At 48.3% G+C, this 20,236-nt stretch overlaps 1 protein-coding gene across 6 annotated transcripts in view; it reads right to left on the bottom strand.

Annotated features, from left to right (window-relative positions):
• Positions 1 to 20,236, bottom strand: part of NTRK3 (neurotrophic receptor tyrosine kinase 3) — a 423,069-nt gene that overhangs the window by 328,921 nt on the left and 73,912 nt on the right. For all 6 annotated transcript variants that reach the window (XM_070775074.1, XM_070775079.1, XM_070775075.1 and 3 more), the window contains 2 exons: positions 14,166 to 14,240; positions 13,588 to 13,659 (listed from right to left, as the gene is read on the bottom strand). In XM_070775074.1, the coding sequence (XP_070631175.1) occupies positions 13,588 to 13,659; positions 14,166 to 14,240 (147 nt within the window). The remainder of the gene's footprint in view (positions 1 to 13,587; positions 13,660 to 14,165; positions 14,241 to 20,236) is intronic.

Below are 20,236 nucleotides of genomic sequence, written 5' to 3' on the forward strand. Positions count from 1 at the left end.
GGGCTAAGACCCCATGCTCCCAGTGCAGGGGGCCCAGGTTCGATCCCTGGTCAGGGAAGTAGATCCCACAGGCCACAACCAGAAGATCCTGCGTGCCACAACTAAGATCCAGGCAGCCAAACAAATAAACTTTAAAATAATAATAACTTTTTTAATTAAAAAAAAAAGAGGACAACAGAGGCTCTCCCTGCAGTCATCAGACGCCACAGGAGCTGGGACACGGGAAGTGCGTGAGGATGCAGGCACCTCTACAGAAACACGACTCTACTGCATCAGGAGGTATCAAGTGTTGAAGCTGCAGACACGGGCATGAAATCATGGCTCAGCAGAGCCTGGGCCTCAGAGTGCCTCTAATCTGCTCCACATCCCCTCCTTTCCCACTCCCACGCTCAGATCTTGCAATGAGGTCTGCCACCTACAGACACGGCCCTGCCCAGAGCTGATGACATGGAAAGCAGCCCGGAGCTTCCTGAAAATGGGTGGGTGAATGCCCACTGCTCCTGCACCCACATATCATAGCATGAATTTATCTCCACCTGCTCCACTCTTTGTGGAGCACCCGCTCTGTGTGACCATCTGCTAACGGCCCTCCTGAGTGCCAGCCAGTAGGCTAAAGGGCATCGCCTGCTCCCCTCGACCCTTTTGGCAGCCAGTTAAAGAAGGACTCGGTTTCAGGGAGTCCTTCTTAGTCGCCCAGTGGTCTTTCTTCCCAAATGGGCCCCATTCTGAGAAGCACTGCTCTGAAGCTTATTACTCGACCTTCCTGTCCAGCTGGGCTCCAGAGAACTGACACCAGCCCAGGTTGGACCTGAGTTGGCCACAGTCAATGGACGGTAGACCAGAGACCATCCATAAAGACCATGATGAAGACCATGGGTTCTGGAGTTCTAGAGGCAGCCCATCCAGGGTTGGCTTCTGTCTCTGCCACTGAGCGGCTGTGTAAGCATAAGCAAGTCACTTAAGCTCTCTGTGCCTTTAATTCCCCATCTGTAAAATGGAGACAGCAATAGTGTCCACTTGCTATTATGAGCATAAAGTGACATAATATGTGCATACAAGCTAATGCCTGGCCTATAACCAGTACTTTCTAGATGTCTTTGGAACTCACTGCATTGGAACGACTACCATTCCAGGGATGTACGGGTGGAGGGCCAAAATCAACTGAAAACAGCTTTCCTCTGGCTATGCCCCTGATGGCCACTTTTACCACTCAGACGGTAAAGAATCTGCCTGCAATGCAGGAGACCCGAGTTCTATCCCTGGGTCGGGAAGATCCCCTGGAAAAGGGAATAACTACCCACTCCAGTATTCTTGGCTAGAATTCCATGAATAAAGAGCCTGATGGGCTACAGTCCATGGGGTTGCAAAGAGATGGACATGACTGACTGACTAACACTTTCTTCCAGAAAGAATTTCCTAAAATTCAACGAGGCCCAGACTGGGCCTTTACAACATTGCCTCCTTTACAGATGTGAAAACAGATTAAATGGGTTACACAGCTTATCGAGGGTCACAGATAATGCAGAAAAAGGGCAAAATCACATGTAAGGTATGGTCAGCCAGTAGTACTGTCATAGCAAAGAGTACCTCTCACAGCTGACAGCCAGTCAGGGGCCAAGTCCTTCCCCGCCCTCAGACATGGACCCAGAGTTCAGCATCTTCTCCACTCCGGACCACCACCCAGACACACCACTGACTCGCGCTTCCCACAATACTAGATCTGCAAAAATCCCACTACCTTGACGCATGTCTCCATTTCAAAATTCTGTTCCCTTGGAATTCTTTCAGCGTTTACCTGCTGACCAGACATGATGGCCTGGAACCATGAACATGTGTCTACACAGCTCTGGGAGAAATTCCAAAATAATTTGGAAGGTCCTCCAAGGGAAGACCTTTGGAGAAGGTCTGTACTCACCCTGCAGTGAGCGGCAGCCCCTGTGCCATGAGTAGGCTGTCCACCCATCCAAACCCACACCTCCTCCAGGAATCCTCCTCAGACGCTCCAACTCTGATCCACAATCACACTTACAGGCTAAACCAGCGGCCCCTCCATTGCCTTGTGTTCCAAGACTGGAGAAAGTACAGCGCTTCAAAGGTATGAGTGGTCACACCTTTGTCATCAATAATGCATAATGCATATATGTGGAATCTGGAAAAATAGTACAGATGAACCTATGTGTAGGGCAGGAATGGAGACAGAGATTAGACAATGGACATGTGGACACAGCGACGGAAGGAGACAGGGGATGAACTGAGAGGGTAGCACTGACATATACACACTGCCCTGTGTAAAACCGACAGCTAGTGGGAAGCGGCTGTACCGCACAGGGAGCTCAGCTCGGGGCTCTGTGATGATCTAGGCGGGTGGGATGGGGTGCGGGAAGTGGCAGGGAGGCTCAAGAGGAAGGGGGTGTGTGTATACGTATTCATTTCACCGTACAGCAGAAACTAACAACATTGTGACATAATTATCCTCCAATAATAAAAGAAACGTTACTTGCTTATGATTTTCTTCTTTATACATATAAATTAGAGAAGGTCCAAAGCCATCTCACTTGTGTCCTGAGACCCTCTCTTGAGGAAGGTCGAAAGGAACAGGATGGCAGCTAAGGCACCAAGAGTGAGTGTGCATTCCTGGCAGCCCACCTGGGCACTGGTTACAGCTACTGCCATGAGTTCCTGGTTTATCCTTTTCTCTCTCTTTTATTTTAAACCACAGCAAAAGTTTCCTTCTTTCCTATACTCCAAGTCCACAGCATGTCAGCTGTGGCTTCGCTCCCATCACCTCCCCAGCGAGACTCAGGCTAATGGAACAGCCTCCGTCTGGAACATTAACGCCCTCTGTCCCATGACAGAGGGCAAAGAGACACACAGGCTCTGAAAGCTTCTGCTAGGAGGGACGTGAATGCACGTGCGCATACACACACATACACACTCATCAGTTTTATTGATATACAATTTACAAGGCACCTGATTAAATGTACAAGTCGCTGGTTTCTGGTATATTCATAGAGTTGTGGAACCCTCACTATAATCCGTTTTGAAACATTTTCTCATCATCCCAAAAAGAAATCCTGTACCACTATATTCCTGATTTATCAGAACTATACTCAATATTTTAAACTATTAAGGCATTCTTTTATGCCCATGAGAAAATGACATAACATAAATTTCATTCATTGCTTTTGGTATAATATTTTTTAAATGGCCAAGACCTGCTAGGTATAATCCTTACATCCCAGAAACTACACACCTCTTTCTGGGACACACTTGGAAACAGTTCTTAACCCAGGATTCAAGGGAAGTCTGCAAATCCCTGAAAATGCATGAGAAACAGTGCATGTATGTGCAAGGCTTCTTATGGGAAGAAATTCCATAGAATGATCAAGGCAGATTAGCATCACTCACACACTCAACAAACAGCCAAGGACCACTGCCCATGCGACAGGCATTCTTCTAGGCACGGGAGCCAAGTCTCTGCTCTGTGGAAGTTCATTCTAGTGGGGGAGCCAGAGCGTAAACAAGTAAATAAATGAAAATGGGATACGCTTGAGAGTCCCTTGGACTACAAAGAGATCAAATCAGTCAATCCTAAATGAAGTCAGCCTCATTGGAAGGACTGCTGTTGAAGCTGAAGCTCCAATACCTTGGCAACCTGATGCAAAGAGTCGACTCATTGGAAAAGACCCTGATGCTGGGAAAGATCGAAGGCAGGAGGAGTAGAGGGCAGCAGAGGATGAGATGGTTGGATGGCATCACCGATTCAACGGAGACGAATATGAGCAAACTCTGAGAGAGACAGTGAAGGACTGGTAAAGGGAAGCTTGGTGCGCTGCAGTCCATGGGGTCGCAGAGAGCTGGACACGACTTAGCGACTGAAAACAACGCATGCCTTCAGATCATCAGAAGTAATAAGGGCTGAGGAAACAGTGTAGCGAAGAGTGAGGTGAAGAAAGGCCACTCTGATGGGAGGCTAGAGACGATTTGCTGAGAGGTCATTGGGGGAAATGAGGAGGAGGAGCGAACACTGCAGCGAGCTAGGGAGAGGGATTCACGCAGGATGCACCAGCAAGCACCAGCCCTCCAAGGAGGCCCATGAGCTCGGCGCGTTGAAAGGACTGAAAGAAAGGTTCCCAGGCTGCAGCGGAGGGGCAGGGAGAAGAGTGCAAGGGAAGCAGAGAGGGAGTCGGACACCAAATCAACTCAAGTCCCCGGGCCACAGTGAGAGGTTTAGCCTTTATTGTCAGTAAGGAGGGAAGTAATTGGAGGGCTTTAAGCAGTACAGGGATACAATCAGATCTATGTGTTTAAAATATCACTCCGGCAACTGTGTTGGGAATCAAATGCAGGGGACAAAATGGAGGAAATAAAACCAGTTAGGAGGCTGTTATCATAGAGCCAGAGGAGAGGACGGTGGTTTGCATCAAGACAGCCTATGTGGAGGGAGAGAGAGTGGATGGATATAAAGCAGCCTATGCACTTGCGGACTGAATGGTAGAAGGGTGGAGCAGGGCAGGGAAAGGGAAGAGGAGTCAGAAATGACTCTTAAGGTTCTGGCCTCAGCGATCTGGTGGATGGTACCATTCAGGGAAACAAGAAACATTGAGGGCTTGGAGTCAGGACGGGGAATGAAATAAAGAATTCTGTTTTGGCCAAGTTGAGTCTGTCTTGTGTGTTAACCACCCAAGTAAAGATGCCAGCCAGGCAGCTTGATTTATGAGTCCAAAGGGCCAGGATGGGAGCAAGGTGAGGAATATAAAGTTAGGGGTTTAGTGCTAACGCCCCTTCCGCTTTTAACTATCCATGATTCTGTGAAATCAGAGACCACCAACAAGGAAGAAGTCATTAATAGCAGCAAAGAAAATATTGAGTCTTTTGTAAAGCACCGTCTTAAGCACTTTTGAAGCATCGTCTCATTTAAAGCTCAGAACAATCTCACGAAGTGGGAACTCTTACACTCCCTTCAAAGCTCACGGAAGTTCATCAGCTTGCCTAACATCCCAAAGTTGTACAGGGAAGATACAGGATTGGAACTTTGGTCTTTCTGTCTCCAAAGCCTACATTCCTGACTGTTACTACACAACGCCCAATGGCTAAGTTCTCTACGTAAAAGGAAGGGCATGCGTGGAGAAGAGATCTGGGGACAAGTGTGCCAGTTACAAGCCCTCTGGGACTTGGAGAAAAGTCAGCGCAGAAGTAAAGGGCAGGCCGAGAGGCACAAGTCTACTGATACAATATCTGCACACTGTCTTAGACCCAGACTAGGGTGGTTATTTCAAGGAGACAGAACACCGAGTGGTTTACAACACATCATAAATCCATCTCACCAAGTGTTCACCCCAGCGGTCTCCAGAAAAATGTGCTGCCAGCTCAGATGTGTCGCTGAAAGGGCAGGGACCCTGGCCACTTCCTCTAATCCTATCTGCCCAGTGCTGCTGACTTTCACTCCTTGTGAACATAACACAATTGACATGCCCACAATCAACACAATAATCATGCCCAAATCAGGACACTCTCCCCTCCCCACCCCATCCTGCTCCCACACAGATCAGCTCCAGGCTGGCTCTCTCAGGGGGAAGATCCCACGTACATTTGCAGAGGAATAACTTAGTGTGACATTCAGAGCTTTAGGGGGAGAAATCAACCAACTGAACACAAGAAAGGTCCCATCACAACCACTCTAAGGGATTAAATAAATTCTCTTGGCTTGCTGGAATCTTACATTACATATTCTTGGAAATAAGTGGGCCACAGGCTAACGTTAAGAAATCTTTTACAACAAAGATATTCAGGTCATAATGTAGCTGTTGTTATAGGATTTGACCTGAATAGGAAAATAAATGAAATGGAGCTTTCTAAACGGGAGTTCTTTGAGGATGGATGGTGCTAAATACCCCCGGGGAAATGGCTGCTCTCTAATAAAACTTTAAAGACCCTCCCCCCACCACCACCACAAGGAATTGTTGCTGTGAAAGCTTGACAGAGAAACAAAACATGCCAAGGGAGTAGAAAAGCCCATGGACTTTAGAGCCTAAAGGATCAGAGTCCAAATCCTGGTTGTACCACTAATCACTACGTGACCTTGGGGAAACTCAGTTATGACTTCTGAGTTTCAGTGTTCTCATCTATGAAATGGGGATGGGGAGCCCAAACTTAAAAGTTACCGTGAGGAGTGAGATTATATTTGCCAAAGCAGCAGGTCCAGTCTTTGGCACATAGTAAGTTCTTAATCAGTATTAGTCTTTCCCCTTCTCCTCATATAACTGCATTTTTTAATGCGATTTTGTAAAAATGAAATTTTTTAATTGCATCATTGAAAAACATTGTCCCTTCCAGTCCATGAACCACAGGAGAAAGATTCTTGTAAAGAGAACCAGAAGACTTCAGTGCAGCTGTATTTCTGCTATTTATAAAACAGGCCCTCCCTGGATCTGTCTTTCAGGCTATAAAGGAAGGCTGCCTACCACACTCCCCCACCCAGGATGGTAAAGGGATTCAGTTCAGTTCAGTTCAGTTCAGTCGCATCCGACTCTATGCGACCCCATGAATCGCAGCACATGAGGCTTCCCTGTCCATCACCAACTCCCGGAGTTCACTCAGACTCACATCCATCGAGTCAGTGATGCCATCCAGCCATCTCATCCTCTGTCATCCCCTTCTCCTCCTGCCCCCAATCCCTCCCAGCATCACAGTCTTTTCCAATGAGTCAACTCTTCGCATGAGGTGGCCTAAGTACTGGAGTTTCAGCTTTAGCATCATTCCTTCCAAAGAAATCCCAGGGCTGATCTCCTTCAGAATGGACTGGTTGGATCTCCTTGCAGTCCAAGGGACTCTCAAGAGTCTTCTCCAACACCACAGTTCAAAAGCATCAATTCTTTGGCGCTCAGCTTTCTTCACAGTCCAACTCTCACAGCCATACATGACCACTGGAAAAACCATAGCCTTGACTAGACGGACCTTTGTTGGCAAAGTAATGTCTCTGCTTTTCAATATGCTATCTAGGTTGGTCATAACTTTCCTTCCAAGGAGTAAGCGTCTTTTATTTTCATGGCTGCAATCACCATCTGCAGTGATTTTGGAGCCCAAAAAAATAAAGTCTGACACTGTTTCCACTGTTTCCCCATCTATTTGCCATGAAGTGATGGGACCAGATGCTATGATCTTCGTTTTCTGAATATTGAGCTTTAAGCCAACTTTTTCACTCTCCTCTTTCACCTTCATCAAGAGGCTTTTTAGTTCCTCTTTACTTTCTGCCATAAGGGTGGTGTCATCTGCATATCTGAGGTTATTGACATTTCTCCCGGCAATCTTGATTCCAGCTTGTGCTTCTTCTAGTCCAGCGTTTCTCATGATGTACTCTGCATATAAGTTAAATAAGCAGGGTGACAATATACAGCCTTGACGAACTCCTTTTCCTATTTGGAACCAGTCTGTTGTTCCATGTTCAGTTCTAACTGTTGCTTCCAGACCTGCATACAAATTTCTCAAGAGGCAGGTCAGGTGGTCTGGTATTCCCATCTCTTGAAGACTTTTCCACAGTTTATTGTGATCCACACAGTCAAAAGCTTTGGCATAGTCAATAAAGCAGAAATAGATGTTTTTCTGGAACTCTTTTGCTTTTTCGATGATCCAGCGGATGTTGGCAATTTGGTCTCTGGTTCCTCTGCCTTTTCTAAATCCAGCTTGAACATCTGGAAGTTCATGGTTCACATATTGCTGAAGCCTGGCTTGGAGAATTTTGAGCATTACTTTACTAGCGTGTGAGATGAGTGCAATTGTGCAGTAGTTTGAGCATTCTTTGGCATTGCCTTTCTTTGGGATTGGAATGAAAACTGACCTTTTCCAGTCCTGTGGTCACTGCTGAGTTTTCCACATTTGCTGGCATATTGAGTGGAGCACTGTCACAGCATCCTCTTTCAGGATTTGGAATAGCTCAACTGGAATTCCGTCACCTCCACTAGCTTTGTTCATAGTGATGCTTTCTAAGGCCCACTTGACTTCACATTCCAGGATATCTGGCTCCAGGTGAGTGATCACACCATCGTGATTATCTGGGTCATGAAGATCTTTTTTGTACAGTTCTTCTGTGTATTCTTGCCACCTCTTCTTAATATCTTCTGCTTCTGTTAGGTCCATACCATTTCTGTCCTTTATCGACCCCATCTTTGCATGAAATGTTCCCTTGCAGATAATATAGGAGAAAGTACTTTGAAACCAGGCAGTGCTCTACAGATGAAAGCAAGTACCATCATTTGCGTGCAGGTCTTAGGTAGACACTGTCATGACTCTGCTTATGCGGACTCCAAACTGCGGCTATCTGTTATGTATGTGAGCCATCCCAGAGAAGACTAACCACAGAAAGGAAGAGAAGAGTCTGCTGCAGGAGGTGAGGTTAGAGCACTCAGCAAGCAATCCAAATTCTGTGGTCCTGGTGGGTGTGGTCTCAAGTGAGATGGAAATCAACAAAGTGTAAGCTCACCAGTTGCCACTGGTTGGATCCTTTCTGAAACTAACAGGGGTAAGAAGGGTGTGCACACAGTCTAAATCAGGAGTCCCCAGTGGGTTCCGGTCTGTGGTTAGGAACCGGGAGAGCAGCGGGTGAGCAAGGGAAGCTTCATCTGTATTTACAGCCAGTCCCCCATCACTCACATTACGACCGAGCTCCGCCTCCTGTCAGCGGAGTGGCAGCATCAGATTCTCATAGCACTGCAAATCCTGCTGTGAACAGCGCATTTGAGGGATCTTGGTTGCACACTCCATCCCTCCAGCCCCTCGTCTTGTCCATAGAAAAATTATCTTCCACGAAACCAATGAAACCAGTGCCTGGTACCAAAAAGGTTAGGGATCCCCAAACTAGAGCAAGACGGACTAAATGGAGACTATAGAGGATCTATCAGGGTTTGTTCATCAATCAGCATTCAAGGAAGAAAGTCATCAGAGAGAGTGTAGACTGGAGTCTTAAAATCATCAGAGAGAGTGTAGACTGGAGTCTTAAAATCATCAGAGAGAGTGTAGACTGGAGTCCTAAAGTCATCAGAGAGACACAGGACAGAAATCCAGCTTTTCCTTTAATAAAGAAGTGGTCATAATCGCCATCAAAGCTGTATTATCTCTCCTCATTGATTCGAGGATCACCACCCCAGTAATAACAGTAATTCCATCACTATTAGCAGCTTGCATTTATAAACACTATTTACCGGCACTGGGCTAAGTGCTGTATGTGCCTCCTATCATAAATCTTTATCATATCCTATCACTAGAACAGGCACCTTCATTACACCTATTTTACAGATGAGCAAATAGTGGCTCCAATGATCTATTTGGAAAATCCTTATCCTTAAGAATTCAAAATCCAAAATCTTTCACCAAGGAAAGGATATATAAGGGTCAAGAATATTCCAGTCTCTCAAATGTATATAAATCAGTATTTAGTTTTTCACACTCAGTAAAAGACAAAGAAGACAGACGCGGTCGAAAAGAGATGCTCAGTCACTCATAAACCTTGAAGAGTCCTAGTCTCCAGCCTTCTTTGTGGCAGACAATTTGGCCTTCATATGGCTGGCTCATTTTCTGGCATGAGAGAGTATTATGACTAATGCAACAGCAGCTTAGAGGTGCGGGACAGCTGAACCAATCAGAACAACTTGGATAACTTGACATCGGTACAGAAGGCAATGATTTCACCTCCTGCCTCTTATTGTGTACAGAAGGGGAGAAGAAAAGACTTAGCCATTACCCTAAAAAAAAAAAAAAGAAGAAGAAGCAGGGAAAAAAGCCACCAAGCCAGAGCTCGGCAATTAGTGCTGGAGTAAGTGACCATCTTGTGATTGCTCAGCTGGGGCCTGAAAACTTGTAAATGCACTTAGAGGACAGAAATAGAAGACATGTGAGAGAGCAGAGAAACCTTGCCCATTTGCCAGGAGAAATTGTCCCAGAGCTGCCGGGAAATTCACTCAGTCGAGATGTGGGACATGTCTCTGTAAATGGGAAAGTTAGTAAGTGAATCCATCGATGAAGCCAGTGCACGTGGCTGGACCTCTTGACTTTCCTCTCTAGGACCCCCAGGCTCCTCCTCCAGCAGCCCCTGGGCCAGATGCTGACCCTATCACGTGGATCTGAGCAGCCAGCTCATCCCTAATATGCAGACAGGCCCAAACTGGAGTTGGACTGACGGTGACCTGTCTATCTCACTCTTGATCCTTTTGCAGCCAACCACAATACCTGGGCAAGAGCTGGCCAGTGTGTCTAGGAGGAAACGGGGCCCAAGGTCATGGGCAGGTTCACTGGTATCATCAGAACCTATTCCATTGATATCCTTCCTGCCCCCAAAGCCTTGGGGAATCTTGCAAAGCCCCACCAGCCTGTCACTGCCAGCAGACCCGGATCATCTCAAAAGAGATGGTGGGTCACAGCCCTCTTCAGGGATCTCAAGGGTAATTCAAAGACAAGTTCTAGTACAACCCACTTCAGAGATACCTGGAACCCAAGCTGCATGCCTCCCCCCACCTCTGTGGCCCTTGGACATGTGACACGTCTGAAAACCCTCTCAAATGCCTGGAGAGCTGCAGCTGATAGGTGCGCAGGCAGATTCTGAGCACCAAGCCACTGCCGTCTAAAAGGACAGAGCCTCTCCCATGCGGGCAGCTTCTGTCCCCCAAGTCTGACCCCGGCCCCCAAGTTGGCATTCCCTATGTCACATTCTGTCCACAGTGTGATGCTGCCTGGCCCATGGTGTTGAAAGGTTTTATTTTTAGTGCCAGTATTTAAAATTTGAGAGGTTTCACTAAACCTCCAGCTCTTCTTGGGAAAAAAAAAAAAAAAAAAAACCACAGTAAATCTGGCAACCCAAGGCCCCACCTCCTTACAGCAGCAGTCTGCTAGAACTGTTTACAGGCTGGCCCTAAGAGGGAACACGTGGTGCCCAGTTTCCACTGTCCCCATTGGTCTTCTGTAGGCATTTGGCTCTGTGACCCTCATACGAGTTAGTATGAAAAGGAGACTTCTCAGAGGTCAAAAGCTTCGTCCCCTGGGACAGTTTACATGGAAAGTCAAATCCCCAGTAAAATAAACACCTGTAACATCTGGTCCAAGACCCTCCTCTGGTCCCAGCTACACCCCCAGCTGCAAAGAACACACATCAGGAGAATCCCACCACAGAGGCTCAACTAGGGCAGTTCAGTTCAGTTCAGTCGCTCAGTCATGTTCGACTCTTCGTGACCCCATGAATTGCAGCCTGCCAGGCCTCCCTGTCCATCACCAACTCCCAGAGTTCACCCAAACTCATGTCCATCAAGTTGGTGATGCCATCCAGCCATCTCATCCTCTGTCGTCCCCTTCTCCTCCTGCCCCCAATCCCTCCCAGCATCAGGGTCTTTTCCAATGAGTCGACTCTTCGCATGAGGTGGCCAAAGTATTGGAGATTCAGCTTCAGCATCAGTCCTTCCATGAATATTCAGGACTGATGTCCTTTAGAATGGACTGGTTGGATCTCCTTGCCATCCAAGGGACTCTCAAGAGTCTTTTCCAACACAACAGTTCAAAAGCATCAATTCTTCGGTGTTCACCTTTCTTTATAGTCCAGCTCTCACATCCATACATGACTACTGGAAAAACCACAGCCTTGACTAGACGGACCTTTGTTGGCAAAGTAATATCTCTGCTTTTTAATATACTGTCTAGGTTGGTCATAACTTTCCTTCCAAGGAGTAAGCGTCTTTTAATTTCATGGCTGCCAGGGCAAGGGGGCAACAAATAATTGAGAGAGCTGTGGTGGGGCATAGAGGGGGACTCGGTCCCCCATGGCTACTACATAAGACCCTGAGTAATGGCCCTGCAGTGTGCCATGTCCAAAGGGAGGAAAGAAAGTTCAGCACAAAGCTGCTGCTGCTAAGTCGATTCAGTCGTGTCCAACTCTGTGCGACCCCAGAGACAGCAGCCCATCAGGCTCCCCCGTCCCTGGGATTCTCCGGGCAAGAACACTGGATTGGGTTGCCATTGCCTTCTCCAATGCATGAAAGTGAAGTCGTTCAGTCGTGTCCGACTCTTCGCGACCCCATGGACTACAGCCTACCAGGCTCCTCCATCGGGTGGCCATAACTGATTTCAAAAAAAAAAATACTTATCAAGCCCTCACTCATGCTCAGTCGATTTAGTCATGTCCAACTCTGTTGCAACTCTATGATCTGTAGCCCACCAGGCTCCTCTGTCCATGGGATTCTCCAGGCAAGAATACTGGAGTATGTAGCCATGCTCTCCTCCAGGGGATCTTCCCAGACCAGGGATGGAACCCACATCTCCTGTGTCTCCTGCATTGGCAGGTGAATTCTTTACTGCTGAGCCACCAGGGAAGCCCTAAGCATTCACTAGGTGCTTGGAAAAACACACAAAGGCCCAGGGGTGAGGCCAGGACCCCCCAAAGGAGAAACAACAGCCCACCACAATTCTCCACGATCTTTTCTCGTCCTCCACCTCCCCTCCACTTCCCTTGGATGCTCTGTCTCTTCCTGTGAGATTCCTATTCAGCCTGATGCCCTTCAAGTCCAAAGTGCCTGCACCAGAGCAACTCTCAGGTGGCCGAAGGAAAGATTCGTCTGCATAACATTCCTCCATTTTCTGGCCAAATACAGTCAACTCCACCCCGCTGGTTCCTATGGAATGTCTGCTCTTGGAGAACATGCCCCATAGATGTCCAAGATGACCACCATCTGCAAAGACCTGACCGAACACCAAGGACCCCCATGGGTGCAGTGTGTTAGCACTTTCCCTAATTGCTGGCTCCAGGTTTCCTTTCGAGCCTGTCTCTCCCCAGGAAATGGCAGTCCTCCCATCAAACCCCAGAGTCTTCAGCCCAGAATTAGGCTTAGAGAGGAAGCACTAAGTTCGTGAGATTCCATCTGCACAGGGCTAGGCAGAGCTGAGCCTGCGGAGGTCCCACCACCATCACACACGACAGTGGTGGGAGGGGAGAGGCGGGAGGAGGAGGCTCAGACAGACAGGATCCCAGCAGAGCCGGGTCACCTCAAGCGCGTCCCAAAGCTGTGTGACTTTATATACTGGTGTCTCTGCTTTTCAGAGCCTTTCGCCACTGAACCCAGGATCTATCTAGATGTGACACTTGGCCTGGCCCTGCTTTCTCTCAGCCAACCCCACCCCAACACACACACACACACACACACACACACACACACACACACACACACACACACACGCTTACGGACCTACAAATGGTCTCTGAAGAGTAGTATTCACATCACACACTACACTTATATGGGGAATTTCCTCTCATTTACATTCCCATTAAGTTGCAAATTTCATCATAAAAAGTAAACCAATTCCCTAGTCTCAGGCTTTACCTTCCAATAGGAACCTCAGAGATCATCAAATCTAAAACCCTCATCTTAAGGGGCAAAAATCCGAGGCCCAGAGAAGCGATGGGACTTGCCCCAGGACACACACTAGCGAAGCCAGGTCCAGATCTCAGGCCTCAGGCTTCACCGCCCAGGACTCTCTCCCTGCCGTATGCCTGTCCCTACCCACCCACCCACCCACCCACCAACTTCCCTGCAGCCCGGACCCAGCTCTACTCACATATAGCGCAAGTGGGGGTTCTTGGCAAAGGCTCTGGGCTGGATGTTCCGAAGTCCTGAGTTCTTGATGGTCCTGAAGAGAGAGAGGAAAAGAGGGTCAGCAGAGCTTACGGGGTAGCAATACAGCTCTGCTCTGGGCCAAGGCTGACAGCCGGTGAGGCCAAGACTGGACAACAGTCGCCTCTGTAAACTGAATGCATTTCTTCATCACCGGTCATCACTTGTGGTCCAGTTGAGGGACAGGACCACAGGACCAGTGGGCAGGATTTGGGCTCACATCCCACTGGGACCTGGGTGAGTGTGAGAAATGTGCCCATCCTGGCAAGTGGATAAGACTCTGGTCCAGCAACTCCAGCACTGCAGCCTCCTCCCTTTCCCCACCCAATTCCCCCGCAGTCACTCGCGCTGAATCCAAAGGAGGAGGTGACTGGAAATATCCCTGCTCCTTGTGAACCATCAGTCCAGCACGGGACTGAGGAAAGCACTAACCCGGGGACGTGGGTTCAGGTTGTATCTCGAAGCCTGAACTACGTATGGGCTGGCCCCTGCCCCCACCCCACCGGGAGCTGGTGCACTCACAGCTTTTGGAGGCCAGTATAGAGCTCCATGTCCACAGCGTTGAGCGTGTGCAGACCGCGCCAGTTCTCTATGTGTCTGCAGGGAGGGAGGAGAGGCAAGGTTCAGGTCAGCAGAAGGATCACCGGAAAGATGCTGGCTTTAGTGCCAGAGACCTGGGCTTAAATCCTGGAGCAGCCACCCGCGAGCCAGGCTCTCCACCAACTCCCCAGTGATCTCTGAGCCTGCTCCATTCTCTCTCTGCGTGGGGCCACACACACCACCTGGCTGATGGGCTTGCCGGGGGAATCCCAGGTTCTGAGCCCATGGATAGCGCTTAATGCCCCCGCATCCCCTGGGCTCTAGAAAGACTACTCTTTAAATTCCTGAGATTCAATCTCCCCGCAGGTCTTCCTAATTCAGTTTCTTTCCATTCTCTTTTAGTTCTTTTTAACTTCTAGGAATTTTTTTTTTTTTTAAGAATAGGCTCATTTTCTACATTCCTGCCCACAGAAACAACACAAATGAAGTGATTTTTTTTTAAAGGGGTTGGGAGGAGCTTGCTTCATGAACATGGCTTTTGAGTGGAAAAGCCCAGAAGGAACACACACCACCGCAGGGTCCCCTAGGGGCCAGACACTGACGACCCCCTTTGGATGAGAGTGAAAGTTAGTCGCTTAGTCATGTCTGACTCTTTGCAACCCCATGGACCGTAACTTGCCAGGCTCCACTGTCCATGGAATTCTCCAGGCAAGGATACCGGAGTGGGTAGCCATTCCCTTCTCCAGGGGATCTTTCTGACACAGGGATCAAATCTGAGTCTTTTGCATCGCAGGCAGATTCTTTACCATCTGAGCCACCAGGGAAGCCCCCTTTGGTTACCACAACCCAATTCATCTGGTCAAGGACATCAGTGGCTTCATATGGCAGAGCCAACTCCACAAAGGAGGCATGACCAAACGCCTGGGTGTCACGGAAAGAGCAGGAAGCTGGCATTAGAGGAGCTGGATTCCAGCTTTATCTCTGGGACTTTAGCAGCCATGGCTTTGAGCATGAGCTCTCAACACTCTGGGCCTCTGGTATCCTCATTTGTAAGGGGAGAGGGTTACACCAGATCAGCAGTTTCTCCCCCATCTCTTCACAAAGATTTTCTCTTAGAACTTTCTCCCAAGAGATTTCATGCTTAGCTCCCTAAACATGTGTCGAGCAAGCACACACACTTATTAAGCAATAATTAATTCATCTTCTCAGATTTACCAATCCAATATATAAATCACTGTTAACCAGAGTTTTTTTTATCAATGGGCATAAACCAGCACTGACTCACCCAGCAGATAAATTCCAGCCCAAAGCAAAGGAATTCTTGAAAGTACTGTTAGCATGGAAGGGCTTGTCATGGGTATGGATTTTATTTCCTTTGTTTGGTGTATATATATATATATATAGAGAGAGAGAGAGAGAGAACACCAGGGACAAACATCCTACATTACTGCTTTGGGGTCCAGATTGAGAACCGTTAGACCAGCAGTCCTCAACCATTTTTGGCACCAGGGACTGGTTTTATGGAAGACAATTTTTCTACCGACTGGAGAGGGTGGGTGGTTGGGGGATGATTCAAGTGTATTACATTTATTATGCACTTTATTTCTATTATTATTACATCAGCTCCACCTCAGATCATCAGGCTTTAGATCCCAGAGGTTAGGGACCTCTGCATTAGACTATTGATTACCAAGGTCCTTTCCAGCTCCAAAGTCATCTGAGAGGAGGCCATTCATATGCACCCGCCACCCCAAGGAGCTCCAGGGGGCCACAGGAAAAGGCCTCGCGCTGCCCTCCTGGGATCTGACTCTCCCATCAGTGCCCCCAAAGTCTAAGCATCCTCTTGGAGAGGAGGGGAAAGACACAACAGCTCACCCTGGGACAGTGATACCCAAGGCACAGAAAAGACAGCCACCTTCCCCAGACATCCCCTCCCAGGCCCCACCCTACCCGTGGTTCTGCCATCTGCCATCAGGTGGGACCAGAGCCAGGAAGGCCACAGGGAGGCGGTGGCCAGGGCCTCTGGAAGCATTTCAGAGCCGCGCAGCGACAAGGTATGCCAAGAGCCCTTTTTGTACCACATTCTCTCGGAGCCCCTGCTAAGCAGCCAGACACATTAGCATCTGCTGGGGACATGGGCCAGGTGGCCAGGTCGGTACTGAATTCCTTCTCCAAAGCCTTCTCCCCTGGAAGCCGCATGGCCCCAGGACAGTTTGTTTAGTTTGGGTTCGCCAGGGCAGGGACCCCGGCTCCATGTCAGCTGAGAAGGAAGGCCAGAGGGAGCAGAAGGACTTGTGCCAGCCCCACCCCAACCCGGGGTATCCACTCAGTCCATGTAAGCCACCAAGTGTTAACAGATTGCAGTGTTCCTACCGACGGGTATTCATTCATGGGAACCCAGCTTCACACACGCTCCCAACAATCAGTTGTCAATCAAGTTGTTTAAATAAATGAAATCAGTTTTCTGAGCCCACATTAGAATTCCAGAAATGTGTTTTTATTATGGCTGAGTTGTCAATCATTATTGCATTCAAGTACTTGACTTCTCTCAGCCTTCCTGTCCTTATGCCCACAAATGACCTTCCCCGGCAGAGTCACGGCAGGATGATGGCTGAAGTCCTTGATGCACAGGGCTCTCTTGTCTATTCCACATAGCCCCTTGTATCTTTTTTTGAGTCTGAATTTTCCTACATCAGGGAATGGCACTTTTATAGCAAATGTGTGATTAGGAGTTGGTGCTCCAAAGTTGGGTTAGCCACTACAAACTCCAGCCCACCACCCATTTCCGTACAACCTGAGAAATAAGAACAGTTTTTTTTTTAATCTAATGTAGAATCCTATTTTGTGACATGTGAAAAGTATATGAAATTTAAATCTCCATGTTCATATTTGCTCATTTACTCTTGTCTGTGACCACTTTTCTCCGCAAAAATGGAGTTGAGTTATTGCCGCAGAAGCTCACTTAAAATATTGACTTTCTGGCCTTTCATAGAAAAAGGTTGCTGACCCCTGCCTAGAGCCTGACTGCCAGGATACAGATCCTGTCTCCATCGCTACCTCGATCTATGGGACCCTGTCCAGGTTTCTTTACTTGTCTGTGCCTCAGTTTCTTCATCTGTCAAATGGGAATAATAGAATACCTCCAGCATAAGGACGTAAGGATTGCACGTTACATTAAAAAGCCGTTACAGCAGCTGGGGTCAGAGTAAGTCCTCAGGGAGTGCCCACTGTGATGATTATTTTTAACCTCAGGCTTTGTAGGGGCTGGGCTTCCCTGATGGCTCAGACCATAATGAATCAGCCTGCAGCGGAGGAGACCTGGGTTTGATCCCTGGGTTGGGAAGATCCCCTGGAGAAGGGAATGACTACCCACTCCAGTATTCTTGTCTGGAAAATCCCATGGACAGAGGAGCCTTCGGGGGGTTACAGTCCGTGGGGTCACAAAGATATGGACATGACTAAGCAGCTAACATGTTCATTCTTTTCACTTCTATAGAGGCCAAGCAGTCTCTTCTCAGTTTTCATGCTAAAAGGGCAGCCTGGTTCTTCTGGAAGTTGTCATTTCTCAGCCATCATTGATAAAAACTCCGAGTGGCAGAAGGGTGGAGGGGCAGTAAACCTGTCATCCATGACCTCCAGGAAAACTGTTCGAGCTGAAATTATAAACAGCGTCAGAGGATGCACAGACGGCAGCGCCGAGCGGGTTCTCAGAGAAGAGCAGAACCACGAAGGTGCAGCCTGACATTTGCCGTTGACATGGGCAGGGCGCCTGCCAAGCTTTCCCAGTGACTCACCACTTGGTACCAGCCCCAGGGGTTGTAACTCTGCTGGCTGCTTTGTGCTAATGCAGAGACCGTGAGTTTAAGTGGAAAAGGCAGGCTCTAAAAATATAATAAATAAATAAGACCAAGTCTGAGAGAGATCCGCTTGGCTTTGGTCTGTAGTAAACAGTGGTTCCCTTGGCCCAGTACAATCACATGTGACTTCTTTTGGTGTGGTTTTCTGGGTTGTCCAGGCTGTTTGCATGGCGCATGGATTCTGTCATCTGGAAAAGAATCACAAATGATCGCGGGCTTCGCAGGTAGCTCGGTGGTAAAGAATCCACCTGCCAATGCAGGAGACTCGGGTTCTATTCCTGATCTGGAAGATCCCCTGGTGAAGGAAATGGCAACCCACTCCAATATTCCTGCCTGGAGAATCCCATGGACAGAGGAGCCCGGCGGGCTACAGTCCATGGGGGTCACAAAAAGAGTGGGACACCACTTACCATCTAAACAACAAGAAGAATGATCATGTTTTTAAAGGAAGGTTAGGCCCTTGAGCCCTGTCCAGCAGGGCAGTCACTGGTCACCCTCTCCCAGGACGACAGGCTGCACCAGCCCATCCGAGGGGCAGCATCGAACTCACCTGCCACCACTGTGGAGGGCTCGAGAACTCAGAGCGGTGCCAGGAACACAGGTCAGCAGGAGCCCAGATCCCGCATTTGTCTGCTCAGGCACAGAGCGTGTGGTGGTGCTGGCCCCGCAAAGACTTGCAGCCTCACCTCAGTGTGACCCCGGGCTCCTATACCTACTCTAATTCCCTCCACTTTAGTCTCTTGAATTCAGTGGTTCCCAACTGGAGGCAATTTTGCCCCGCAGAGGTCATTTGGCAATGTCTGGAGACATTTTGGGGGCTTCCCTGTGGCTCAGCAGTAAAGAATCTGCCTGCAATGCAGGAGATCCAGGTTTGATTCCTGGGTCGGAAAGATCCCCTGGAGGAGGGCATGGCAACCCACTCCAGTATTCTTGCCTGGAAAATCCCATGGACAGAGGATCCTGACAGGCTACAGTCCATAGAGTCTCAAAGAATCGGACATGACTGAAGCGACGGAGCACACAGGCAAGGACACATTTTGATGGCCACACGGGGGTCAGGGAGCGGCGCCGGCATCCACAGAGATGCTCCTAAACATTCCACCATCCGCCAGGCAGCAGCCCCACAGCAAAGAATTATCTGCCCCAAATGTCCATGGTATTCAGGATGGGAAACATTGCTTTATTACACAACGCTTCTATTTAAGATTCTCTACCGCTGAGCCGCTAGGGAAGCCCCGTGTTCTTGTCTACTTGGCTTCAAAAGTTAAGGAGGTGTGTAATGCATCTTAGGGAAAAGAAGAAACATCCGGTGAGGAGGCTGAACATGCAGAGGTTCTGTATTTAAATTTTGTTGTCTGGAAAATTTGGTTATGAAGAACAGCTCATTAATAGCAGTGAGGGATCACAGGGAAAAATAACAGCCACCTGACAGCAGGGAGGAGAGAGAAAAGCTTGGGAAGATGAGGAAATACTGGGCCTGCTGCATTAAAGAAAGGCAGGACGCTCCTTTGTCCCACCAGACAGTCCTTATCTTTCTAGGCAGCCAGGTGAGCAGGAGAGCTCTGCCAGGTACACGGCGCCTCGCCCCTCTCATGAGCATCCACAGCCAGCTTAGCCCTCCGGTGTTGTACGGACTTGAATGTTGCCGTGTTCTAGAGTTTTCTGCGTTTAACTTTTAAATACTGGAGATACAAACAACTCTTAAACATATCCACATGGCATATTTTTAATTAAAATAAAGACCACAGTCTGCACCGTCTAGTTTTCATGCACTTGGAGATTGCCAGTTCATTACCATACTGGCCCTAGCCAAACAGAAGGAAGAAGAAATAATGGTACAAAAGCACAATTGGATGAATTCTAATGCAAAGGATTTTTATATTCTCTATGAATATATTAATTAACAGGGGTCTAATTAATTAGCGGCTGGTGCTAGTGGTTAAGAATGCTCCTGCCAGTGCAGGAGACCTAAGAGATGCGGGTTCAATCCCTGCGTTGGGAAGACCCCCTAGAGAAGGACATGGCAACCCACTCCAGTATTCTTGCCTGGAGAATGCCATGAACAGAGGAGCCTGGCGAGCCACAGTCCATGGGGTTGCAAAAGGGTTGGACACGACTGAATGGACTTAGCATGCACACACCCATGCACACGCATGTTAATTAGCATTTCACTTGTGCTCTGACTCATCCCTACAG

Source organism: Bos indicus, chromosome 21 (genome assembly GCF_029378745.1).
Source record: "Bos indicus isolate NIAB-ARS_2022 breed Sahiwal x Tharparkar chromosome 21, NIAB-ARS_B.indTharparkar_mat_pri_1.0, whole genome shotgun sequence".
NCBI lineage: Eukaryota > Metazoa > Chordata > Mammalia > Artiodactyla > Bovidae > Bos > Bos indicus.